At 45.5% G+C, this 26,773-nt stretch overlaps 1 protein-coding gene across 1 annotated transcript in view; it reads left to right on the top strand.

The window, feature by feature from the left end:
* The window catches only part of Myom2 (myomesin 2), a 78,656-nt gene extending 53,196 nt beyond the window's left edge, over positions 1 to 25,460 (top strand). The window contains exons 26-37 of the mRNA XM_027387747.2: positions 10,392 to 10,536; positions 10,621 to 10,680; positions 11,937 to 12,004; positions 14,766 to 14,879; positions 15,049 to 15,136; positions 15,822 to 15,860; positions 17,587 to 17,692; positions 20,705 to 20,868; positions 21,110 to 21,146; positions 22,552 to 22,574; positions 23,038 to 23,093; positions 24,680 to 25,460. Coding sequence (XP_027243548.1) covers positions 10,392 to 10,536; positions 10,621 to 10,680; positions 11,937 to 12,004; positions 14,766 to 14,879; positions 15,049 to 15,136; positions 15,822 to 15,860; positions 17,587 to 17,692; positions 20,705 to 20,868; positions 21,110 to 21,146; positions 22,552 to 22,574; positions 23,038 to 23,093; positions 24,680 to 24,991 — 1,212 coding nt within the window. The 3' untranslated portion in view covers positions 24,992 to 25,460. The remainder of the gene's footprint in view (positions 1 to 10,391; positions 10,537 to 10,620; positions 10,681 to 11,936; positions 12,005 to 14,765; positions 14,880 to 15,048; positions 15,137 to 15,821; positions 15,861 to 17,586; positions 17,693 to 20,704; positions 20,869 to 21,109; positions 21,147 to 22,551; positions 22,575 to 23,037; positions 23,094 to 24,679) is intronic.
* The last annotated feature ends 1,313 nt before the right edge of the window (positions 25,461 to 26,773 follow it).

The raw sequence follows: 26,773 nt of genomic DNA, 5'->3' as shown, positions 1-26,773 counted from the left end.
TTCCTCGGGCATCTTTTCCTCTTTTGTTAAGTCAGGGTCTTTCATTGGCCTGGAATCTCATCAAAGAGGCCAGCCTAGCTGATCTGAAAGCTTACAGAGATCTACCTGTCTGCCTCCAATTTTGCTGTCTCTGGGCATGTGCTTCCATGTTGAGCTTTTTACATGGGTTCTGGGATCCAAACTCAGTTACTCATACTTGTGAGGCAAGAGCCTTACTGCATGAGCCATCTTTTTTGATTACATAAAAGTAATGTTTAAATTACTGCAGTCCTCATTTTTCATGGTGGAACATTTGAGAAGTCCTTACCTATGTTTAGATATGTTTACCCTTGTCTAATTTATAGCATGCTGGGGAATCCAGTCATAAGACAATCTATTTTTTATGGGGTCTCTTTTATTTGGGAGTGGGTTAGGTCAGTCATCTATTAGTATGCCCCTCTTTTTCACTAAATGTCCAGGTATATCCTTGGCACTTAGCTACCTAGTCCTAAATTCCCCATTCGGGTGTCCATCATACACATATCAACTGGGAGCTGGAAATGAGATCCCACCCATGTTTGTGGGCAGCTTACTTTGTTTCTGTGAGCTTTACTATCTACTCTGAGCCTGGTCTTTATGTCTGGTGGTGCAGGGTCTTAGTCCAACCACAGAAGGCTGAGCTGAGTCCAAGGAAGGGTAAGTGTGCCAGCCTCCCGGGATCTCAGAGACAATCAGATTTAACAGGGAGTCTAGTCAAGCAGGAACTTGTTTATTGCCCCACAGAAAGCATCTTTTCAAGCAAAACCCCATGAGCAGGAAAATAGCCTGCCAATGGTTTTAAAGGTCAGTCTATTACATGCCTAAGTGCCCTAGTAAACATGAGCCATTCATGTGGTGACTTCATCTGGTTCCATCTTGGTGACCAGTCACCCTTTTTTGTAAACATCTCCTGACTTCCCCTTGGCACCATCTTTAACTGGCTCATGTGCCCTTCAGATTCCTCCTTTTTGTTTTAGAACATGACCCACCTCATTTTGAAGTGTGGGCTTCTTGACACCTCTGATGAGGTTCACCTCTTATAGCACCCTTTGTCAAGGTTCACTCAAAAGGGATATATCCTCAGGGTTGAGCCTATCACAGTGTACATGAGGGATCATCAGTTGGATCTCTTGAGTCTTTGTTCTAATTAGTGTGACCAGCCTATTGAAAAGGCAAGGCCCAAAGACACAAATTAAGGTTATTATTATAAAATAGGGACCCAACAGGAAGGAGATCAGGGTCATACAGAGCATCCCAGGTGAGTTTGGGATGGTTCACCCTCTTGACCTTAATGGGCCCACTCTGCCTTATCCAGGAGCCCGCCCTCATTTTTCACACCCCCATTGTGCACAGAAGAAGGCATCTGCCCCACCACATTTGCATATGTCCACTGCTGTTTGATTGCTTTACACTGATTGTAAAAGTCAGTGTCCCGTAAGACTGCCCTATTGGGAACATGTGAGCAGCCTGGGGAATGGGGGCCCAATATGTGGGGCAGGAAGCATCCCCACAACTTTCTGCATTCGGACCATCTTTGATGAAGAGGGGTCCAGTCTCCCTCATCCCAAGATCCTTGGGCCAGGACACAGAGGTCGAAGAAGAGCATGGGTCACCATGTCTGGGGGACTGTCTCATTCGTGGTACTGTTGAGGACATCTCCATTGGCAAGCATTGACCATCATCCATGTCACCTTTTGAGGACAATGAGGGTTCTGCTGGTTGGTCACTGGAGCAGTCAGCATCAGCAGCAGGAGCATCAGAGTGGTCAGAAAGTGGATGTCATCTGTACTTTTTAAAGAACACAAGAGCTTCTCAAGTGTTTGAGGTCTTTGGACATAGTTAGGTATCATTGTATTCGCCCTCTTATTTCGGAAGATGAGCCTTGACCACCATTGTTGTTTCTTTTCCTTGTTGGTCAACATGTTCTTGGTCATCCTCCTGCATTGTGGGAACAGGCAGGAATTTAAGATTTCTGGCCAGAAGCCAGATAGGCACTTCCTCCCCTATGGGGAAGACACATCCAAATCCTCTTCCCATTGTAATTAACAGGTCTAGGCCCCTCCATTGGGATGTTATAGGGTCTTTCCATTTGACCTTAACTTGGGGTTTGGGGTTTAGGTGGCCTTAATGTTTTTTTGGGACTTAGATTCGGTTGCTCCCTTAGAAAAATTCAAAATATTAATAGTAAATAAAGCCATTCCTAGTTTTAAATGGGGGCTGACTCCCCTTTTTGTTTGAAAAGTTGTTCTTTAAGACATTGATGGTTTCTTCTACAATTGCTTGTCCCTGAGGGTTGTAAGAGATTCCTGTAGTGTGTTTGCTGTGTTATCTATCGAAAAATTCTGCCATGGAATTACTGGCAAAGCAAGGGCCATTATCAGTCTTAACCTGTGTGGGTAATCCTAGGGTTGCAAAACATGGGAGGAAATGTACTTGAGCATGTTTGGTCTTTACCCCTGTATGTGCAGTGGCCCAACAGGCCCCTGAATATGTGTCTATGGAGACAAAAACATACTTCTGTTTGCCAAAAGCTGAAAAATGAGTAACATAGGTTTGCCAGAGGGTATTGGGCCACAGGCCTCTAGGATTAACTCCTGGCAGCTTTAGAGGAGGAACTCTTAGATATGATTTGTAGGTGTGAACTATCTTTTTCTGTTCTTTTATAGGAATCATTGGGAATCTATTATGTAGTCCCCTTCATTGACATGGGTCATATCATTGCAATTGGGTGGCTTCCTGAAGGGTTAGTGCCTCTGGGGCTATCTTCAGTCTGTCTGCCCATTCATTACCCTTAGTCAGAAATCCTGGGAGGCCAGAGTGCCCCCAAAGGTACTGAAGGTAAATTGGTACCCCTCCACCCTCTAAAAGGGCCTTAAGAGCCACCATGAGGGGGGATATAGGGTTATTACCTAACCGAATGTGTGCCTGTGGGATATGGGGAAGTAAGTTAACCACATAGAGACTGTCTCTGTCTGAAAAAAGATTGCAGGGTTCGGAGATGTCCTGTAATGTCAGCGTCACAGCCAGCATTTCCTTATATTGGGCAGAACCCTAGCAGGGTTGAAATCTTTGGTGGCTTGGTGTCCCTTGGTATTCCCTAAAGGCAATATAGGCAGAGCCCGCTTGACCCCAGTCAGTGAGGATGCAAATGGCTTTGGGGATGGGTTCAGATGAAAACAAGGAAGGCACCTTAAGGGGGAGTCTCTGTAAAAGAGGAGCCCATTTGGATGGCCTACAGTGGCAATCAACACTCCCCATAAATCCTTCTAAGGTGAGAAAAAGGTAGGCATTAGCCTGAGCAAACCATTCAACATCTGTCACCCGGAAGAGGAAGACAATGGTATGGGGGTCTAGCCCATAGTGTCACTGGGCTTGGGTCCTGACCTTTATGATGGCGTGAGCAAGCTGATCTGCTTGAGACTAGACTGCTTGGGGGTGTTCCTCCCAAAGACATATGAATCCATTTGAATGGCTCCCCCTCCTGGGTTAGAACTGCTGTAATCAGGGAGGCTCCAGCAAACAGCTAGAGGGACAAGGGCCTAGTCTCTGAATACCTTATTAGAGATCATTTGTTGAAGGCCTTCTGAAAGACAAGGAGCATCTCATGGTGTTCCTTTGTCAGGTTATATTATCATGAGGCGCCTTGTCCTTTAGCAGGGTGTACAGGGTTACCAGGTCTTCTGTGGGTTTGACACCCAGGGTCTTAGTCAGTCAATCTCCCCCAGTAAGTTGCTGGAGCTGGGTCAGTGTCATAGATTCAGGCACTTCCAGAACAGGCTTAAGAGGGGTAGTCTGTGTCAATGTGAGGCACGACCCAAGTACTTTGAAGGGAGGGTACCTTTTGGACCTTTTCTGGGACCACAGTAAATCCCCTATTTTAATCGATTGGAGCACATTGGCCACAAAGCCCTCCATATATGCTGAATCCTGATGTCCCAAAGTTAAATCATCCATATAAGCATATATTATTGAATCCTTTGACTTTAGCATAGGCCTTAAGAGAGTAGCAAGATACTGTTGACAGAAGGCCGAGCTATTAGTCATTCCCTGTAGTAGCACTACCCATTCAAAACGTTGATCAGGTTTGGAATAATTAAGTGAAGGAACAAAGAAGGCAAATTTATTACAATCCTTTGGATGTAGCAGTATAAAAAAGAAGTAATCCTTAAAATAAATTACCATAAATGTATATTCTGTGGGAATATCAGGAGTCCAGGGTATGTCCCTTAAGGGGGGTGCCCACTAGTTCCATCCTCTCATTTATCTTGTGCAAATCTTGGAGCATGTGCCAAGCCCTAGATGCCTTTTGAATTACAAACACCAGGGTGTTCCATGAGCTCATAGAAGGGCAGATATGTCCAAGTCTTAATTGTTTGTCCACTAGCTGATGGAATGTTAACAGCTTGGGTTTAGTCAGCGGCCACTGCTCCACCCATACGGGTTTTCCCGGTGCCCATCTGAAAGGCAGCACTCTGGAGGCAGTGGCCCTTATGATTGGGGGTATACCTGGATAGACCTCTCAGGCTCCCGCCTGTAGTTGTGGAGGTTGAAAAAATCCTTCTCTGTGACCCCTTTTAGGTCCTTTCCCATCCTTTGTGCCTCTTCCTCTTCCAGGATATCCTCATAAAAAGCCTGATGATCTGTGCTCACAATGGCATACAATTGGCTCCAGCATGTTCTGTCCCAGCAAATTGGCAGTAAGGTCTTTGACTACTAAGGGGTATATTTTCCCTTGGTCCCAGTCTGGGCTGGTCCAGCACATTATGGTCACTGTTTCTCTGGATTGGGAGTCACCTCCCATTCCCTAGATCGGGGGCCCAGGTGCAAGCTCCTAGGTGAAAGGTGCTTCCTCCTCCCAGAGTACTGTGTAGGGGACATCTTAACCACACCTGCTAGGGGCTGCCTACAGGTATACCTGACCACGCCTGTGAGGGCATGATCAGGGTAACATATGGAAGGTTTAAGAGTGAGGGGTGTGCATGTGGCCTGCCATTCTTCTATTTCATCTTCGGCTTGCTGTACTTGCTGCTGCTCTGCTGGCTGGCTAGGTTGCTCTGTAAGTAAGGCTTTTCCCTAATAAATTCCCTTGTATTTTTACCTGGCTCCATATTGGTAATTCCCACAATAGTACTGTCCTATCTGTCCCTGTGTCTATCAAGCAGTGAAACTTCTTACCACCTATAGAAATGGTCATTTTTGGGCTAAATCCTTCAATCAAGGGACAATCCAGTGGGCTTGTGTTGTCAGGGTATGAGACCCTCTAATCCTACCTTTAGAGGGGCTTCCTCCCTTTTTTAATATGGCTGGAGGCTGCCCCTCCTCTGGTTTAAAGGCTTCCCCTCTAGGTCAAATTTTGATCTACAGTCCTTCTTCCAATGGTATCCCTTCCTGTACCAAGGGCATGGGGTGGAGGGGGGCTTAGCCCCTCTTGGCCTGTTAGGGGGTTTGTGTTTGGGACAGTCTCTTTTAAAATGTCCCCCCTGCCTACATCTAAAAGCATGTCCCTTTTCCCAGAGGCCTCAAGGACCCTTGACCCAGATTGCCAGGAACTGGGTGATGACCTCGGTCATGGCGGTCATCTGTACCTGTTAAGGCCTTGGCCAGAGACTGGGATTGTTTTTGCTGGGTACCTACATCTTGGGAGGCTACCACCCATATATGCAGGGAACTGTCTTTTAATCCTGCACAGGTCATTCTATGGTTCCCATTCATCCATTCCAATACCAGCAGTTTGATAAATTGTTCTCTGAGGTCTCCAGGCAGCCACTTGCACTGAACACTCTGTTGGACCCTGTCTAGAAACTTTGGCTAGGGCTTGCTAAGCTTCTGCCTCACCCCAGCTGTGGGGGACTCAGAGGCCCATCATCCAGTTTATCCCAGGCATTCAACCCAGCCTCCCTTACTTGATCCCGATATGGCCCAGGGACCCCTGCTTGCTGGACCCCAGGGGAGTAGCTGTCTCCCATTCCTGACAGCATAGCATAGCTAAAGGGATAGCGGGGTTAGCTTGTCTATTTGCCTCAGCTCATACCCTACATTCCTCCTTATAAAAGGCACACCATTTGATAAACTGACAACTAGGGAGGACTGCTTTAGCCACATCCAGCCAGTCTTTGGGGATGCAAGGATAGTAGGAGATGTCCTGAAGCAAGGTCTGTGGCCAAGGGGAATTAGGGCCATCTGCCTTGCTCTTTAAATCCTTGGCCTCCCAAGGATACCAGTCTAGAGGACTGCCTGGGCCAGTGGCCAAGTTTATCAGGTAGGCTTGGGGGGCCCTTGTTGCATCCCCCCTTGATTAGGTATGCCTCCACATAAACTGGGCCCCCAGGTCTCGACCTGCTGTTGTCCGGTTGATCATAGGGGTCCAGGTCCCACGGATTTTTCCTGAGGGTGGTATAGGGGGACCCAACCTCCTCTCTCCCAGGAGGGGTCTGGAGTTATCTGGGGCAGATGGTTCAGCCCATTCCTCCTCTACCTCATCTTTGGCAGACTTCTCCAGTCCTTCCCCTTCTCCCTTCTTACTGATAATAGAGTTACCCATACTAAAGGTCTCACTTACCCTGAGATATGGCTTAGCCTTGGCTGATATAGGTCCTTCATCCCCCACATTAAGAGCACCAGATGCAGGGCCTTAGCCCAACCATGGAAGGCTGAGCTGGGTCCGAGGAAGGGGTAAGTTCACTGCTCGCCCGTTCTCCAGCCTCCCAGGATCCTGGAGACAATCAGACTCTTCAGGGAGTCTAGTCAAGCAAGAACTTGTTTATTGCCCCACTGCAAGCATCTTTTTTCTCTCCATTTTTATTTAAATTAGAAACAAGGTTGTTTTCCATTTCAATCCCAGTTCCTTCTCCCTCCTCTCCTTCCCTGCCCCCTGCAGCCCCCCCCACTAACACCTTATCTATCCCATACCATTTCTGATCCCCAGGGAGAGTGAGGTCTTCCATGGGGGAGGGCTTCAGAGTCTGTCATAGCCTTTGGGATAGGGCCTAGGCCCTCCCCCATGTGTCTAGGCTGAGGGAGTATCCCGCTATGTGAAATGGGCTCCCAAAGTCCATTTCATGCTAGGGATAAGTACTGATCTACTACAAGAGGCCCCATAGATTTCTGAGGCCTCCTTACTGACCTTACTGACCTTACCCCTTGGGGTCTAGATCAGTTCCATGCTGGTTTCCCAGTGATCAGTCGGGGGGCCAAGATCTCCCACCAGCCTGGTCTTGACCCCTTTGCTCATCACTCCTCCTTCTCTGCAACTGGATTCAAGTTCAGTTCAGTGTTTAGCTGTGGGTATCTGCTTCTACTTCCATCAGCTGCTGGATGAAGGCTCTAGGATGGCATATAAATTAGTCATCAATCTCATTATCAGGGGAGGACATTTAAGGTAGCCTCTCCACTGTTGCTTAGATGGTTAGTTGGTATCATTCTTGTAGATATCTGGACATTTCCCTAGTGCCTCGAAAGCATCTTTTAAAGCAAAAAACCACAGAGGGGGAAAACAGCCAGCCAATGGTCTTAAAGGTCAGCTTATCATGCGCTTAGGTTTCCTATACTTTACCTAGTGAACATGAGCCGTTCATCCAGGGGCCTCATCTGGTCCGATCTTGGCAACCAGTCACTCTCTTTTGTAAAAATCTCAGAACTTGCCCTCCTGACTTCCCCTTGGTGCCATCTTTAGCTGGCTCATGTGCCCTTCATGGTGGTATTGGGAAAACAGGCCTAGATGAAGTCTATCAAAAAGAAATCTTGGGATGTCAGGGTCGTATGGTGTTTTAAATCACAAGATATATTCAGTTTGAACCATGGGAGCTGTGACATGCTTTTAGAAAAAGTAGAGTGCAGGTAGATTTTTGTGGGCTGCTGTAACAATAAGTCTTTCCGCCAAGTTGCCCGAGTCCTGCTGCCACATGGGCGCTTTCTGCCAGGCTGCCCAAGTTCCACCTGCCGCCAGGTTAATGTCCCAAGTAACACACAGAGACTTATATTAGGTACAATTGCTGCTTGGCCAATGACTAGGATTTCTCACCTGCTAGCTCAGTCTTAATTATCACAAATCTATATATTTTATAAGACTTATCAGACACCATCGGCAAGTGTCCTGTCTTTCTGGGTTCCCACGATGACTCTGCTCTTTCTCTTACCTTTCCCAGAATCCTCCTTGACTCCTAGCCCCACCTATCTTGTTTTCCTATTGGCCAACAGTACTTTATTTATCAACCAATAAGACAATCATATACACAGAAGGACCTCCTCCATCAGGCTGCAAACAGCCAAGTGAAGGCATACTGAGTATGGGGCAGTGCTGCCTGATCAAGGTGATCAGAGACATTTTCTCTGAGCGGAGGCCATGCTAGGAGAAGAAGTGGAATATGGAGTGATTGCACATTATTTGTTGGACATCTTTTGATTAACATTCTCCACGTGCCACGGACAGCAACGGTGCTGCTCTAGAGCTAATCTTTTGGAGAAGGAGGGTAACATTTTACTTCTTTAATTAGCAGCCCACAGGTGACTTTCACATTTGAAGACTGATGCTGTTTTGTAAAAGTCACATAAAACCCTGTATTTATGGGGCTCGTAAAATCACAGAACTTCATCTAGCTGCATCAAGATGCCTAATTATTTCCTAAAGCCTTCTCAGATACCGTGGTGAGGGATCAGTGGAAGCTGGAGAGCCTACTGTGTCTTTAAGCTTCTGGCTGGTGAAATTCTTACCTGGGATTTCTTAACTAGTGAGAGTGGGGTTCTGACAGTTCTGGGAACTGATGGTGAACTGATGGTGATACCACATGGATACTGACCATTTGTTGAGCAACTTGAAAGTTGCTTTTGATAGGCAAATGTCATTATTTCAAATTAGAAAGATATGCAAAGACGAGGGCAGGGGCAGCTCACTGGGCTCCTATTCTTCTACTCTGATACGGTGGTGACTCATTTCAGGATGAGGTTATAGTGCTTCCCCATAGCTACTCTCATTAACCTGCTCCAGAAGATTATACTGCAAGACTAGTCTGCACACTTGTGGCCCTTCATTGTGGCCTTTCTTGGGCTTGTAGATATACCTGTCTCCTCTTCTAGCTCCCTTTGAGAATATGCAATAATGTTATACAAGTACAGAACAGGTGACTGACATATTTGAAAGCATACTTGAATTTCTTGCTAATTTTTTGTATGCTTCTTAGAGATGAAAGCCTGGAGAGTGGGACAGGCTTTATCCATTTACAACCTGGAGGCTGTTTACAGTTTCAAAGATTGAAGTTCATAGTTATGCACTGGGAACCTTCCTGTCTCTCTTCCCTTCTCAGGGGACAGTGGTTTGTTTTGGCTTTTGGTTCACCCAGATATACAGTTGGTAACTTTCTGAATTCCTTTGTGTCCCCCGGTTCCTTTAGATGTAATATCTGGTGTGCCTTAGTTAGTCTTTTGTTGCTGTGAAGAGACACCATGACCAAGGAAATTCTGTAACGATAAGTCTTTTTGCCAGCCGCATGAGTTCTGCCCGAGTTCCACCTGCTGCGTTAGGGCCCCAAATAATACACAGAGACTTATATTAGGTACAATGCTGCTGGCCAATGACTAGGATTCCTTATATGCTTGCTCTGTCTTAAATATCAGCCATAGCCATAATCTATATATTTATAAAGACTTATCTGATCAAGGACGCCAGTGGCATGCATCCTCTCTTGTTGGGCTCACATGGCGGCTCCAGAGCAGAGAGCAGGAGAAAGAGAAAGAGAATGACTTCTTGCTTGTCCCTACTTATATTCTGAGTCTGCCTCTATGCCACTTCCTGCCTGGATCACAAGACTTTACTACATTTCTCAGAATCCTCCTTGACTCCTAGTCCCGCCTAACTTGCTGCCTCATTGGCTGAACAGTGCTTTATTCAACAACCAATAAGATAAACATATACACAAAAGGACCTGCCCCATCACAACTCTTATAAAAGAAAGCATTTAACTGGGGGCTTGTTTACAATTTCAGAGGGTTAGTCAGCGATCATCATAACATGAAGCAGACAGGCATAGCACTGGAGCAATAGCTGAGAGCGTTATTTACTGAACTGTAGGCAGCTGGAAGAGATAGATAGATAGATAGATAGATAGATAGATAGATAGATAGATAGATAGAGAGGCAGAGAGACAGAGAGACAGAGGGAGAGGGAGAGAGAGAACTCACCTGGTATGGGCTTTTGTAACACTTCCTCTAACAAAATCATACCTCCTAATCCTTCCCAAACAATTTCACTCCCTGGTAATTAAGCATTTAAATATATGAGCCCATTGGGGGCCATTCTCATTCAAACAACCACATGGTGTAACTGCAAAGTGGAGAAGTGTTTTTATCACCTCATTCTCTGTGTCTTTTATGGGTTCCAGACACACAGAATTAAATGTGACAGATCAACTGGCATGATTGAGATGGTTATGGATCGGTTTACTATAGAAAACGAAGGGACCTACACGGTACAGATTCAAGATGGAAAAGCCAAGAATCAATCTTCACTGGTGCTCATTGGAGACGGTATGCCACAGCGAGCATCTTCACATTTCGAAAAAAAATCCCTTTAATGGAGAGGTATTTCATCTCTCTATTTTTCTTAAATAGCATTCAGGACTGTCCTAGAAGAGGCTGAATTTCAAAGGAAGGAATTCCTCAGGAAACAAGGTAGGTGGTGGCTCGCTTACATGGCAGCACAAGGTGCAGACTTTGTAAAGTGTCTCTGCATCTCACAGCTGACTCTGAAGACATATAGAAGGATCAAGCATTACACCATCATTTTAGCTGTGGAAATTAGGCAGTGCCTCTGTCTTTAGCCCTCTAGGGGTATCTTGCATGTATTCATTCCTGCTTCTAACCTTGACTGACCCTGGATATATCTTCATAATTTCCTGTTACTGTTCCTATCAGGGTTGTCGTCTATTCAACCAGCCTCTGCACCAATGGCTGACTAGTCCCTGTCCTCTGCAGCTTGATAATCCCTCCCAACACCTTTCTTTCCATGTTTCCTCTGCCTGCCACATGTTGATAACTTCACACAGAAGTGGTGCGCGCTCAGGTTAGCCAAATTCCCTGCCTACTTCAGCCTGGTATAACCTTCTGGATAAGTCAGATGAACTTCTCTGGATACCGCCATCACAGTGTCCAGACCACTCCTTATTGGTCTTGCTTTTCTCACAGGTTTTAAAACATATATTTTGAATTGAAATAGTATCACATCACCTTCTGTCCTCCCTCCCCGCTCCAGTGCCTTCTAGGTACCTTCCTACTAAACCTCCCCATAGGCTTTAAACAGGGCACCAATTGAATTATAGTCTTATAAAATTTATTAATATGAGAAAAAATGAGTACACAAGTCTCAAGCCTGCTTTATATTTATACTGTTGTGTTGAATGAGAAAATAGTTTTATTAGGATATGGCTTACTCCATGTTTATTTCAATAGAAATGATTGATACTTTTGAAAAAAGATACTGCATCCATCACTGATCTGAAACAGCAAGCATCTATAAAGTTGCGAGGTCACGTGGCTCTGTCTCTGCCTCACCTCTACTAATTCTCTTACTTTAAAGACTTTGTCACCACACCACTCAGTGTTCAGTCAGATTCATAGCCCGGGAAAGAGAATGTGATGAGCTGGATATTACAAATATCTAAAGAGCAAATGACCCTAAGTGCAGTAAGGAGGGAGACTGTGTCCTCTCACTAGGAACAGGGTGCTCAAGAGAGTCATCTCTAAGGCAAGCTGGCTTCAGGACTATGAGACATAGCCTGGCTTTACAGGGCACAGCAGGTTCCGCCAGCCTTTATGTTTATATATCAAAATATAACATAGACATATATTAAAATACTGCAACAGCTATATTAGCTGTAGGTATCTGTATAAGTAAATTCTTATTTTAGAACTTCCTCCTTTCCACACAGGCCCTCATTTTGCTGAGTATTTGCACTGGGATGTTACAGAAGACTGTGAAGTTCGGCTTGTGTGTAAGGTGAGAGACTCGATGGTTATCTCTCTTATTCCTTGCAGGCAGTCTGGTTAGGGAGCAGCCGTGGGGACTGAAGATGGTGGTCTAGGGTTAGGTGCAAATAGACAAGCGACTTCAGAGTCTAGTGAACCCTGTAAACTTAGATGGTAAGTGCCCATCCCCCTTCTTCATCAAGCATTAGTGTTGTGACATTATAAGAAGATTTAAGGAGGTAGCATACTAAAGAAAGCATTGACTTAGAATATTAGCAGCAAATCCATGAGTTGGCTTATCATGAGGAAATGTACCTGCCATGCTGTCCACATGACACCATTAGGGACTAAAGGGTACATTTGGGGAACAGGTTCTTAAGTTTTGTATTAATAATTCAGCAAAGATGCTTCTTTCTTTTTTCTTTTTTCCAGACAGGGTTTCTCTGTAGCTTTGGAGCCTGTCCTGGAACTCACTCTGTAGACCAGGATTGCCCCAAACTCACACAGATCTGCCTGCCTCTGCCTCCCAAGTCTGGCACTAAAGGCATGTACCACCACCACCTGGTTTTAATCAAGAAGCCTTTAATTTATTGAGTGCCTGCCTTAAATCTGTCACTGTGGAAGAGCTGAGATAAGTGATGTTAGTGCATTATTTTTGCCCTTAACCTACTTACAAATTACTTAAAGCCCAAGTAGGAAAGATAAAAACAAGCAGGATATTTCAGCAAGATGTGGCTTCGTGGGTCAGGATAGTCCAGTTTCAGGGGGTGAGACCAAGAGCAGGAACTGAATGACATCCTCAACCACTGTCAGAAGACAGAGCCAATGTTTTGTGCACTATGCACAATAAGAAGCCATAGAGCTTATATGTGGGTGTGGGGTTGTAAGAAGGGGTGGGTATGATGGTGGAGTCTGAAGTATTGGCATCTAGAGACAAGAGACTAGCCATTTACTGAACAGTGGGCTGTTTATATAGGCAGTTTTTACTGGCTAAAACACCAGTTTTTTCTAATAATTGCCATGCATGGAAAGGTATGTATTTCTATGGTGAGCATTATAAAGCTCAGCTCATTAGGGGGTCAGAGGTCAGGTCAGGAATGAAGAGGGTGACTGATGCTCTGGTTCTGACCATAACACCAAGACATACTGTCTTCCTGTATCCTAAGGACAAGGGGCAAAAAAGTGAGGTCCACTTCCTGGGGCTGATAGCACTGCTTATAAATGCTTGCAACTACTTCAAGCTCCGTGATCACAGAGATACACAGGCCAGTAGACACAAATATTAGGGAAATGAAAGAAATCTTGAAACGAGTTATTTTGCAATCTCATGCATTCAGTTTACAAATTCATGTTCCCATAAATGCTGCAAACCATCTTCCTGAATATTTTCTTCATTCAGTGATAACTGTGGCAGGTGATATTTCTTAATTTATTTATGTGACAAAATACATAGGGAATAGCATATATTAGGATATACTTACACTTTTACAGAAACGTATTTGAAAACAAAAGAAGTATTTAACAGAAACCTTAATACACAACAAGAAGACAGTGCTTTGGGAATTTGTCATACTCCAGTGCAGTGTGATGGGAGAGCAGTGTCCCTTGGGCATGGGCATGACATGTATGTGGTGTCTGATGAGTTTGCTTGTTCCCCCAAACATTAGGCACTTGAATGCTCTGGTGTGACAGAGATGAATTGCAGGGTCAAAGAAATGCACAGGGCTGTGCACGGGGTGAAACCCTTCCACCCATGTAGTAGGAGGATGGAGGCTGTTGGGAGACAAGATTGAAGGATTTGGAAAGTCTTTGATTCCACACACACAGAGTAGCAGCTTCCCCCTTGATGAGCCCAGTGAGTCCAGAGACAAGGAAGGATGGCCAAGGCTGGCACTGCAGGGAGACCCAGAGAGGACCAGGAAGTTACTACCCTGTGATGTGTGTTCACTCATGTTCTGTGCTGGGGTAGGGTGGGGCATTTCCAGGTGGCTAGTGCCTGGTCTCCATGTATTCCTTAGACACCATGAATGGCTTCTCTGTATGAGACTGGCTTTCCTCTCCGGGGACTAAAGCAGGCAAAGGTACCTGCGGTATGTGATTTTTCTCTGGTGTCCCTGGGGACAACACTGTGTATAGCTGCTGTGGAAATTTCAAACAAATGGCATTAATGGTCAATAGAGCCAATTCCATGACATCATGTGTAATGTTCCGTTGTTGGCATTACTGGTGTAGAATCTGTGTGGGTGGGGATGCAGACTCCTTAGCCTCCTAGAATCCAATGCCATCCAGCATCTGTCACACCAAGTAGAATGTCGTCTTCCTGAGATAGGATGTCAGCTATGTGCATGTGAGCATGTTTCCTCTCCAGCAGAACCCTGCAAAGCTTAGCTTCTAAGCCAGAGGCTCAATTGTGAGGAATTCCCTTTGTGTTCATGAACCTCAATCCCACACTTTCAAAGAGCATTCACCCAGTGACCCATAGAGCTCTAAAAACATTTATGAAGCAAAGTGCTTTGTTTAAGCCTCATTAATGACATCTTATATTAAATGAGAGATTTTCATACCTACTGGCTTCATCGGTCTTGTTGGTGGCAGCTGTAAAAGCTTATTGCTTTTAGAAGACAATTGAGAAATGCATTTGATGTTATTAGAAGTGATAGTTCTTCCACAAACCCTCCGCTGAGCCTGTTGAGGGTAAAAGCTGGTGTTGTCTTTAGGTCTGGGGTTGACTAACCCTGAAGGATTTTTCTCTCCTGAGTCACGGTGATTCACTTAGGACTTCTGTTTTTCAGGTTGCAAACACCAAGAGGGAAACAGTTTTCAAATGGCTCAAGGATGATGTTCTTTATGAAACTGAGACACTGCCAGACCTGGAGAAGGGGGTCTGTGAGCTGCTTATACCAAAGGTACTATGCAGCCAGACAAGCAAAACGGCACTCTCTGTAACTTGTAAACTCGGCAATGCCTTCCAATTTGCACACTGATTTCCCAAGCTTTGCAAGGAAAATGTACTAATACAGCATCTTTTCTCATGGTATTGATTCTGCATAAGTTTGGAATGTGTTTTATTCATAGTTGTCTAAGAAGGACCATGGTGAATACAAAGCAACCTTGAAAGATGACAGAGGTCAAGATGTATCTATCCTGGAAGTAGCTGGCAAAGGTAAGATGTTGCCTTCTTTGTCTTACAGTGAAATCTGTTCTGTCCACTGGATGAGGGGTGTTGTGGGGCTGTGTCCACATGCACCCTGAGCTATATATATCCTTCACTGAGCAGGAATCTATTCTGTCCAAATGATGAGGTGTGTCATGGAGGTGTAGTCATACCCACCCTGAGCTCACAGAGCTCCATTCTGTTCATGGAATGGCAGGCGGTATAAAAGTACACTAGGGTACACTTGTAGATGCATGCATTCCATCTCTGTAGTGACACTGGGTAAGAAAACCAGATTGCACTTTGTCTGTATTAAGAGCTGCTTCACAGTGTTAGAGAAAATGCACAGTATCACTTTGTGCTTAGATGAAATGTCATTTCACTCCCTCATCAGAAGCCAAGTTTGATTCTTTACAAATGCAGCTAAGATGACAGAAGCTATTAGGAAGTTATTCAATTCAATGTGCAGTTGGATTTATGTCGAACAAAATGTTCTTGTCCTGTGTTTAAAACGCGAAGAGGTTAGAAGGATTTATGGAGCACATAACCCTTTTATGGACAAATATTACCATCTCAACGTTTCATTTTTCAAATGAGTACCACAGTTTCCTGTGTCAATTTAATTAGACATGGAAAATGCTGCTTTCTGTTAAATTCACCTCCAATGATGGTGCATATCCCTTCTCCCTTCCAGTATACGAGGACATGATCTTGGCAATGAGTCGTGTGTGTGGTGAGTAAAACCCTCGAGTTTTCAAGTCTTGTTGGCTGAAGCATTTCTGTTTCCTAGAGTGAGCACTCATACCCCAGAGGACACTGATGGCTGGGCTGTGTCCCCTTCCTGGACTTGGGCTCATGGCAGGAGAATGGCAGGTTACCTGCCCACTCTGTGATGTTCTTTTTGAGCTCTGCTGTGTGAATTCTAGAGCCTGGGTTCGGCTTCAGAAGCCCCTGCTGTCATTGCCCATCAGTCACCAATGCCAATTTGCTTTGCCCAGCCTGGGCAATTGTTTTGTCCCAAATTGCTCCTAGTCTTTCTCAAACACTGAATAGCAATAGTGGATATTTCACACTTAGATTTCATACTCTGTGTATTGAGTCATTTGCCTTTGTATGGAAACTGGAAAAGCAAAAGCACTGCTTATAAATGAACAAATAGTAGCTTACATGGTAACAACTAGCAATTTATTACTCTAGACCCTCTAGATTTGTAGACATACCCAACCTACAACCCACTGGCCATATGTGACTACACAAAGTCAAGGATAGCCGCACAAGTGGCCCAATACAATGTCCTACTTATGACTGCATGAGACCTAGAATTTCCTTTCCCATGACTGTCTTGTGAGGCCCTCCAGGGTGAATTTTGTAGATGACAACATTGTGTTCTAATGTCAAAAGACTAGACACATCAGCTGGAGAAAGCCCATGTTACTTTTCCTGATCATGTAACCGGAATCTGTGTAGGCAAACTAACTGGCTGAGTCTGGACTCACCAAAACTCATATACTCTTTACTTTAATCACAGAGTTCTGTGCGTTCCCCAAATGCCCATGAAAACCACTGTATGTGCATCTTCAATGCTTTTGCCAACAGCCCTGAGAGATAGACCTTTACTTTTGTTTAGTGAAAGGACCAGGCTACTTTTTAAAATGAGGTTCACTTGGAATGGCTTTCAGTGAGTTGAGCACTAACCCATGGGTGTGCAAGCCGCTTGTAAGGTAAACCAAGCCGTTTGAAAAATGGCTTTGCTCTTATACTCTGGGGAGTTGCTTTGTGTTACCTACCTCATAATGTGCTGGGGGGCCACCTGCTGATGACAGGTGGGTCACGTGTGGAAAACTGATGAATGTGACAGTCTGGCCTCACACGATGCTTCTGGAATCCTCGGCTCACTTGATCATCCAAAGTGGACAGAGACATCTCTTCCGGGGAATTAGGGGGGGATGAACAGCAAGCATGGGAGTCTCCATGTGACTAGACCCCTGGTGTCTCTGTGACATTTCAGTTGGAGAGGAGTGAGGAGCAGATGTTTGCAGTAAGAAGGGTTCCAGCTGTGTCCTCCCATTCTGGCTTCTGCTGATTCTCCCTCCTTCCTCTTTTATAGGGTTTTCACTCTTCAGATTTGGGTCAATTAATATAGCAGGTTTCATAGCCATTGTCACCAAGATTGATTCTTTCATGCAAGTCAAACTGCTAAGAGCCAGGTGTGGATTATTTTCGAAAAACTTCATGTTTTTTTGGTCTCAAGCAAAGGGTATTTTGAAGTACTCTGACAGGGCAAGTGTACCTGTCATGTGAAAGCATATGACATGGGAGAGAGGTGAGCTTCTGAGGCTATAACAGGAGTGAGCATCAACTTGAGGAGGGACATGCCAGTACTGTGGATGATGGATGCACCTTACCGCCGGGCAGTGGGCCTCTCCCGCTTGTCTGAGATAACATCTCATTATCTGCAGGAGCCTCTGCCTCACCACTGAAGGTTCTCTGCACCCCAGAGGGCATCAGACTTCAGTGTTTCATGAAGTACTTCACAGAGGAAATGAAGGTCAGCTGGTATCACAAGTGAGTAAGACAGCAAGTGTCCATGGCTACAGCAGTCCGTGGCTCACTGTGGTGCTCTCGGCAAACCCTGTTCTCAGTAATTGTACCATGCTTTGGCTGGGTGGCCATGGGGTAGTGGGGGAGGGTCTGGGCAAAGGAGAAAGAAAAGGAAGACGTCAACAACTTCCTCATTGGTGCTTACCAATGACACCAGTGCTCACAACGCATTCTCTGGGTAGTGACAATAGCAACAAGTGGAGCAGTGTTTAGAGTCCAAGCTCCGGCCTTCCAACTAGTGACTTTCCCACTAGACATGAGTAAGAAGGAAGTGGAGGAGAAACCTGTGTCCTGGGTGACATTCAATCTGTAGATCCCAATGAGAAATTTGCAGAATGCAGATTTAGGTGAGGACAATTATTTGCTGCTTAAAAAAAATGCCCTGTTATACATCAAGGAAGGCAGAAAATGCCACTTTAAATAAAAGGCTGGAAATTTATCCCACATGAATGAGAAAGAGGCTAGAAGGAGCACAGCAAACCTGTTCTTCAGAAAAAGGACATTGTTTTCCTGCCTGAGGGTGAAATTAATGTTTTGTGCAAGCATGGCAAAGTTCAACTGTCTGAGGTTGACCACTTTAGGCTTAGAGGAATCCCAGCTGCTCAAGGGATTGCTTGCTGTCATTGCAGGAAAAACAAAGCTAGCATGCTTTGTCCTCAGGCTGTACATGTTCCCTCAGCTTAGGAGGTCTCTCCTGCAGTGGGCACTTTGGGTTAATGACTCCCCATCATCTTGGTGGGCTCCAATTACCTGCAAGAATGAGATGACTTCCGTTTCCCGCACCTTACCTTTTAGTAGCCTTAGACTGGATGGGAGTGGTGTTGAGGTGAAGACTTCCAGTGGGATGGATTCTCTCCCACTTGGGGTTGGGCTACCAGCTGCTGTGACCTGCGACAGGGCTCTCTTTGCTTACAGTGTATTTGAGTTTTAGAGAGAGAGAAAATGACAGACATCTCCAGATTTAAGGCCCACATGGGTAGCATGTGGCAAAGAAACAGGCTACAGGAGTCATTGCATATTTAGGGATGGTGGCCAGTGACTCACACAGCACCTGAAGCAGATCGAAATTCCCTGGGTGTGGTGAATGCTGTCTCCCTCTGACAAGCAGGGAGGAAGTAACAACCCTCAAACACTCAGGCACTACAGGGATGGCTGAGGTGTTTGCAGCGGACAGCAAGGGGGCCTTATCAATGTGTATGCTCACATTGAGCCCTCTACCTCAAACCCTTCTGGCTTTGGAGGCATCAGCAGCCCTGGTGGTGACTCCCCGATGTGTGCTTGCAAGGGTCTAGGAACTATGAGGCAGGGTCTAACCCTCACTTGGGTGGTCAGTTCAAGGAGTTTAACAGGGAGACTGCACAGAAATACTTTTCTGTAGAAGCAGAAAGTCTCTATAGAAGTGTTATTACTCTAGCTAGGTAGGGGTGGACAGTTGTGAGTGCTGAGGTGACCCTTCCATTGCTTTAGTGATTGAGATATTGCTCTGTGCTCATTGGAGGTCTAGAATTGGTCTGTGTTACCCTCTGGTAAAGAGCCAACTGACTAGGATGAACCTGCCAGAATTGAGCAGAACATTCTGGCTGGAAAACTGTGAGCCTACCCTACGGCTCTGGCCCCTGGCCTCTGCCTTCCCAAGGGCACCAAGCACCTATGCGTCCTCATGCCAGGAGTGTTCTGTGCTCTGCCAGGCATGCCTAGTGCCTTAGCATTGCATCCTTTATCCCTGCCTGGGTGGGTCTTCCATGGAGCCTTCCTGGCTTTCTCCCTCCCCATCTGCCCAAATTCTTGATACTCTGATTGTACAATACCAGTCACTTTTCTCTCCTGGATTGACACACTTTGTGTCCCCACATTGTGATTGGTACCTGTCAGAACTATTTCACTGTCAAAGGCCCAGGAGATTCCTTTGTCTCATTGAATGGCGAGTACACAGTGACCAGCAAAAGTGATAGAATTACTGTTCACTCATGCAAAACCCATATATATATATATATATATATATATATATATGTGTGTGTGTGTGTGTGTGTGTGTGTGTGTGTGTGTGTGTGTGTGTATACATATATTAAACATGTGCACACCAAGCAGGTTGGCTTGACAATGGGTGAGTGTGGTGTAACACTCTAACACTCTTCTGACTTGGTAGACAGCAATGGTGTTGAGTGTTTTAGTCTTACATCTTCAGAGTTGGGATAGAACACATCAAACATAAAATTTATTATTTCATTGCTGTAAGGGTGCAGTGAAGCCATGCTGTGGGCAGCCATCTCTGTCACCATCTCCAGCACCTTCACCTTGAAAAATGGAATTCTGTCCCCCTTGTATACTAGCTTCATTCTACTCTCTGCTCTTGAGTGTGGCTACTTTGGTGACCTCCCATTGTAGAAATGTGTTTGTCCTCTTGTGACCTGATTTTTGAATGTAACATAATGTCCTCAGAATTCATGCATGTTATAGCATGTATCAGATCCCTTATTTTTAAAAGGATCAGTAGTATTCCACCATGTGGACAAACCACAATTTAATTATCCATTCGAATGTTGGGGCCCATGTGGCTATCCGCATTACCGATGGTGAATTATGTCTCTGCAAATGTGCATGTCCAAGTGTTCTACTCCCCACTTTCAGCTATTTTGAACATGCACCTAGGCATGGAAATGCTGTGTCAGGTCTTAAGTTCCATGCCTAATATTCTTATGAACTGCCATACCAAATCAAGTTTTCTGAAGTGCTTTAAGTTGTAATCATTTGGCTTTAGGAGATTTCAGGCCTGAGTTATTAATGTATTTAGGTTTATAATAGCCAGACAAAACCCCAAAACTTACTGTGCCATTGGCACGAGCAAGTGAGTAGACCATCTGCAACCAGATGTAAGCCACCTGACCAGACCTCCCTCACTCAGACATACTAGTGTTCCCTCACAGGTGTGAGCATGTGATCCGGAGGTTAACTGAGCATATCCATGTTGCTTTGTAGAGAATCCAAGATCTCATCCAGTGAGCACATGCGGATTGGAGGAAGTGAGGAGATGGCATGGCTGCAGATCTGTGAGCCCACAGAGAAGGACAAGGGGAAATACACTTTCGAGATTTTCGATGGCAAAGACAACCACCAACGCTCGCTGGACCTCTCTGGACAAGGTACAAGATGTTCCCTGTAGCTTGTCACACTCCTGTGAACACCCATGTAGATACTGAAAAGAACAGGGTGCATTAAATAATCTATGGATGTCATGACTTAGAGAAGATGACTTAAGAAAAATCAATGTATTAGTTTGATTACCCCTCAGTTTTCATTTTGTCAGTTATCTAGTAGACTGTCTGAGTGGATGAGAGTTAAACACATAGGTACATGAGTGACATATGGAATGTTTCCTTGCAGCTTTTGATGAAGCATTTGCTGAGTTCCAGCAGCTCAAGTAAGACCCACAGCTTGTTAACATTATTCCTTTTGGGGGTGGGGCTCTGCCTTGGGGTCATTCTGGTCACACACAGGGTCATCCATAAAAGCCTTAGTGAGTCCAAGATGCTCTGTTCCTGGGATGAAAATAGCAACATAAGAAATTCAATATGTAGCAGGGCAACCATTTTTCAACACTAGAAATGCGTTGAGCATTAAATTCCTAGGGCCATCAGAACCCTGGATTACTTTAAATGATTAAAATGATGGATTTCTCACACCGCCCTAATCCAGGTGACATGCCACACAGAGCAACTGTTAAAGAATGCTTCAGATTTTCAAATAAGAGTCTGAGATTTAGAGTATTAAAGGGAAGAACAGTCGTTGGCTCCCACTAAATTATTCAGATGCCTTTGCTGAGTGGATATGTGACAAGTGTGATAAATCAGAAACTGATGGTTTAACAAAATGCCTAGTGTCTAGGATATAGCTTAGTCAGTAAAGTGGGTCCTTAGAAACCATGTTTGAAAAAAGTAGCTGGGTTCAGGAGGGCACGCCTATAATCCGAGCACGGAGGAGGCAGAGACAGGAGCATCCTAGGGTTCCTGGCCAGCCAGTCTAGCCAAATTGGTAAGCTGCAGATTCAGAGAGAGAGAGAAAGAGAGAGAGGAGAGAGGGAGGGAGGGAGGGAGGGAGGGAGAGAGAGAGAGAGAGAGAGAGAGAGAGAGAGAGAGAGAGAGAGAGAGAGAGAATTCCAAATTATATGGTGGAAAGCAACCAAAGAAGGTACTTGATGTCAACCTTTGGCCTCCACGTGCACACACATCCACACCTCTACCAACCAGCACACACAAGTGCAGACACACAGACACCTAAAAGTCTCTAATGCTCTCTGGTGAATTTGGTGCAAAACAATGAGTCTTCCAAGCCTGGGAGCTTGCATGCTAATCTTCCTTTTGGTTTTAGCATCCTCCCCAACTCCAAAAGATTAGAGCACAACCCTTCTCCATGGGCACAGGTTCTGAACCCTCAGATCCAACCACGATTGAAAAACATTTCGAAGGCAATGCATCCCTACAGGCATTTTTCTTGTCACCATTCCCTAAATAATAGCAGTCTAAGAACTCTTTACATAGTATTTACTCCATTGGGTGTTGTAAGTGACTAGAGGTGATTGATGAGACACAGGAGGATGAGTATATGTTGTAGGTGAGTATACCTTTTCATCTCAGGGATTTGCAGGTCCATGGATTTTTGGTAGCCTTTGGGGTTCATCTCTGGAACCAATTGGGAGTGATTGTAGAACTGTGTCTCCTTAGACCTTTCTTGATTTGCTCTCACTGCTAGCAAACTTCTCACATGCATGGTGTACTTTTGGCAGTAGCATTTCTTACAGCTTTCTCTCTCCCTCTTGTGACTTCTAGGGCGGCTGCATTTGCAGAGAAGAGTGAGTACTGGTTGGGTGACCATGGGGATGGGTTGGGGAGGTACACATTTCACATGGTTGATTTAGTGGATCGATCAGTAACAGTAAACCTTCCTGCCCCAGGTTGAGTGATCCTTGATCTTTTAGCCTCTGCTCATCCCAGCCTTATGTCTTACCTGGTCCCCTTCTCCTCCTTGTCTGCACCTGCCCCCACAAGTTACTGTTCCCCAGATGCCAAGACTCTCTCCCTTCTTTGTACAGTCCCTGATGTGACCTTCCTGGTCATTCTTATTTTCTTGGTACCATTTGTTCCCCCATCCTGCACTGAGCCAGCTAGTCCTTGCCCATGGCCCCTGTGGTAGCTTTCTTCACCCATTTGTGTCCTCTCCTGAGGGTATGCCCACCCTTCCCCTGGTGTCAGCTCAGGCCTCCTGTGAGGCCTCTATGACAGTGCCTCCTCAACCCAGCTCTTTTTTCATTGTAGATCGGGGCAAGGTGATTGGTGGCTTACCTGATGTGGTGACCATAATGGAAGGCAAGGTGAGAGCTGACAGCCGGGGACACAGCTGGGATGAGTGTAGTGATGCAGGGTGGAACTCAGCTGCCATCATAGGGTGGGACACAGGGGAGCCTGAGAGCTGGAATCATTCCCCACTTAGCTTTCAGGGCACTCAGAGCTACCCCTCATTGTACTATCACCCCTCTGTCCTGAAACCCTGAGAACTTCTGCAAACAGAGAGGTGGGATAGCCTAATAGTCAAGATTGGGGTGCACCTCAGTGGTAGAGGGTTTGGCTAATGTGTGTGTGAGTCAAGGGGCTTTGCCCTCAGTACTGAGAAAAAGAAAAGCAACAGTAGCAGCAACAGCAGCAGCAGCAGCAGCAGCAGCAACAACAACAATAACAAAAGCCAGTTTTGCAAGTCCTTGAACACAAGGCATGTTGTTTGAGTCACAGACTTGGTAGAAGGACCTTGGGGTCCACAGGGTCTGATGTCACCTGGCTCAGGGGCTTCTCTGTATAAGGTCAGTTCCCATCTGTGGTGAAACTGTGAGCCACTACTTTTGAATGGACAGTCACAACTTCTTTAATATTAGAGGAGAAGGAAACCCGGCTCCAATTTCCAAGGTCATTCTAGAATCTATAATTGAAGTTTTAATTTGTCTCCCATCAGTGGAGTTATTGATATCTAATTGGCACTTCTACTGCATAATTCTCACTCAATGTCAGAGGGACATAGGTACTTGAAAGGACTTTATTAGGCCCAAATGCAAAATTTATAGGCCTCTTTTTAACAGTCAGTGTAAGCACAGAATGCCCCTGAGATGGAATACTGTGACATCACAAAAGATGTAATTGTGAAATTAACAATCACAGGCTGCAAGTGCACTGAGCCCAGGCAAGTTTGTAGTTGTTGCACCTGAGTTAGGAGATGTAGACAGTATATTCTCTGGACTTTCCAGGACTGGGAAGACAGATCCCTAAGTCTAAGTGTAAAGGAAGTTTAGGGCTAAAGGAGGGTTCATCTAGAGCAAGTACTTCTCCTAGAGAGAGAGAGAGTGTGGGGGGGTTCAGCTCCTAGCACCCACAGTGGGTGCCTCACAACTCTGGTACCTCCAGCTCCCGGGGATTTGACACCTTATTTCTTCCATCCACAAACGGCTACACTTACGTGTACTTCCCCATACACAGATACACAGGAATGTACATAAACAAGAATACAAACCAACTTAGAAAGCTTAAAAACAGGTTCAGTAGAGACAATAGAGCTAATCCATTTCCCAAGTTCAATCCCCCAGCTCAGGTTAGAACTTGGAACAGGCAGAACCATTTACACAGGTTTTTCTTGGGCCCAGCCCCACATAGCACAGGGCTCCTCTGCCCCCACCTCCCTTTGGAACCTTTGTCCATGAAGGGTGGTTGATGTAACAAATGATCAACAGGTCCCAGTAGGCACGACTGAGCTGCCACTTCCAGAGAGGAGCATGGCCTTCTTCGTCCTTTTTAAGTTCAGTACTGGAAAATTCCATACATGCGTGTAGTATATCTTGATTTACAATCCCCACCCCAACACCCATCTCTAATTCCTTTTCTACCTGTCTTTCATCATCCCTCCTTCCCTCCAAAGACCTTGAACCTCACCTGCACAGTGTTTGGGAACCCTGACCCTGAAGTGGTCTGGTTTAAGAATGACAAGGACATTGAGCTAAGCGAGCACTTCTCCGTGAAGGTGGAACAGTCCAAGTACGTCAGCCTGACCATTCAGGGGGTGACCGCAGAGGACTCGGGCAAGTACAGCATCAACGTGAAGAACAAATACGGAGGGGAGAAGATTGATGTCACTGTCAGCGTGTACAAACATGGGGAAAAGATCCCAGATATCTCACCTCCCCAGCAGGCCAAACCCAAGCTCATCCCAGCCTCCACCTCATCTGAGTAAAGGGATGCAGTGTGCCCTGGGCTGCAGAGATGGATGGGAGGGAGAGACATTTGGAAGTCTTAGGATGTCGTATTCTGTGCTGAGTGGATGCCAGTTCTGAGAGATAGCACATGTGGCAAGATGGGTGGTTGCACATTAGGCCTTTGATTTTGGCACCTTGTGGTTAAAATTCTACATTCAGAGGGAAAGTTAATGTTTTCTACAAAGCTGAAAACCTTGTGTGAGTCCAGGAGTGGAGGGCAATGGAGAGTGAGCAGAGAGAGGGCAGCTGCCATCCCAGGGTCAAGGCACTGTGGAGTGATGCTCAGCTAGTTCTAGCATGCAGTGGTCTGGGCCATTACTGCCATCCTGAGGGTGATGGTGGGGTCTGCAGGACACATCTCTGGAAACCCTTTGGAGCCTTTGAGCATGTCACTTGGGTTACCTTTTTTTCTTCTTGCTTTAGGCTAATAAAAAACAAACATATAAATGAAAGGCATTTTTGCTGTGGTTTCTGTACCAACATCCTGCCTACCTACATGTTCCTATCTTGGCTCAGTAAGTTTCTTGGGTTTCGTGCTTCTCTGACATGTGGACCAGGGCTCTCCTGCACCTCCACCCCAGATACAGATGCAGAGAGGGACCCCCAGTGAAGAGTCCTGAGAAATATGCATTCAATGAGACTCACAGACCATAGATTTAAAGACTGTTGTAGAGGAAAGCAAAATGCATGTGGCTTTGCTCTGTTCTAAGGCACCAATTAATTAGGCAGGGATTCCCTGGGAAGCAGCCCCTCATTGAAAAGGGGGCACTGTAGTATTCACCAAGTGAAAACGAGAGCCTGGCTGAGTGCAGACCTGCTTGGGTGAAGCAGAACAATGTCCAGAGTGAACACAGGCTTCCTGTATCAGAGGCCCAAGTGCTCGGCTATAAAAGTCTTCCCCACTAGTATCATAGTTGCTTTGTAGTATAAAGAGCTTCCTGGATTAAGTACATTTTTTCTCTTTGGGTCATTCAAATCTGTATTCATTGCTTTTATTGTTGCTGTGACCAAATACTTGACCAGAGCAACACCAGGAATTTTGGCCCCCAATTCCAGAGGACAATCTACCATGGAGAAGAGGACATGGCTGCAGGAGTCTGAGGCAGATGGTCTCCGTGTGTGCATGGTCAGGAAGCAGAGAGATGAATGAATCCAGGTGCCCGTCTCATTCTGTTTTCATCAGTCTAGAACCTCAGCCTCCATAGTAATGGTGCCTCCCATGTTTAGGGTGAGTCTCCTCATCTCAGTTAACTGAATCTAGAAACACCCTGTTGAGAGGACCAGTGTTGGCATAAGACACCCCAAGACAAGTTCTCAGTCAAAGGAGATTTACTTGCTCCAGAGGGACAAATGGCAGAGAATAAGTGGCAGACCAGAGATAGAGGGCAAAGAAGGAGGAGGGAGGGATACTTGTCCCAGAGGGAAAAAGGACTGCCTCTGGATAGAGAAGAGACAGGTGTGGCCCATAGGCAAATGACAGTTTGTAAAGGTAAAAGGGGAAACCCCATGTTGGGATGAGGTGTTTAATTTTGATTAGACATGTTAATTAGGGCAGTCAAAATGGGGCTTTGGATTGCTAGATTTTAATACTTTGATAGCTGAATCTTGGTAGTCAGCCTCAGGGGGAGGAAGTAGACAGATAAGGAATAGACCTTGGGGGCTAGCTTTAGGAAACTAACCTAGTGCTTTTTAGCAAAGAAGAGGGAACGGGGTAGAAGGGCAAGGCCTGTCAGAGCCATGTTTACCATGCTAGAGTCCCT

Source organism: Cricetulus griseus, assembly GCF_003668045.3.
Source record: "Cricetulus griseus strain 17A/GY chromosome 1 unlocalized genomic scaffold, alternate assembly CriGri-PICRH-1.0 chr1_1, whole genome shotgun sequence".
Taxonomy (NCBI): Eukaryota; Metazoa; Chordata; class Mammalia; order Rodentia; family Cricetidae; genus Cricetulus; species Cricetulus griseus.
This window is presented reverse-complemented; position numbering and strand designations above follow the sequence as displayed.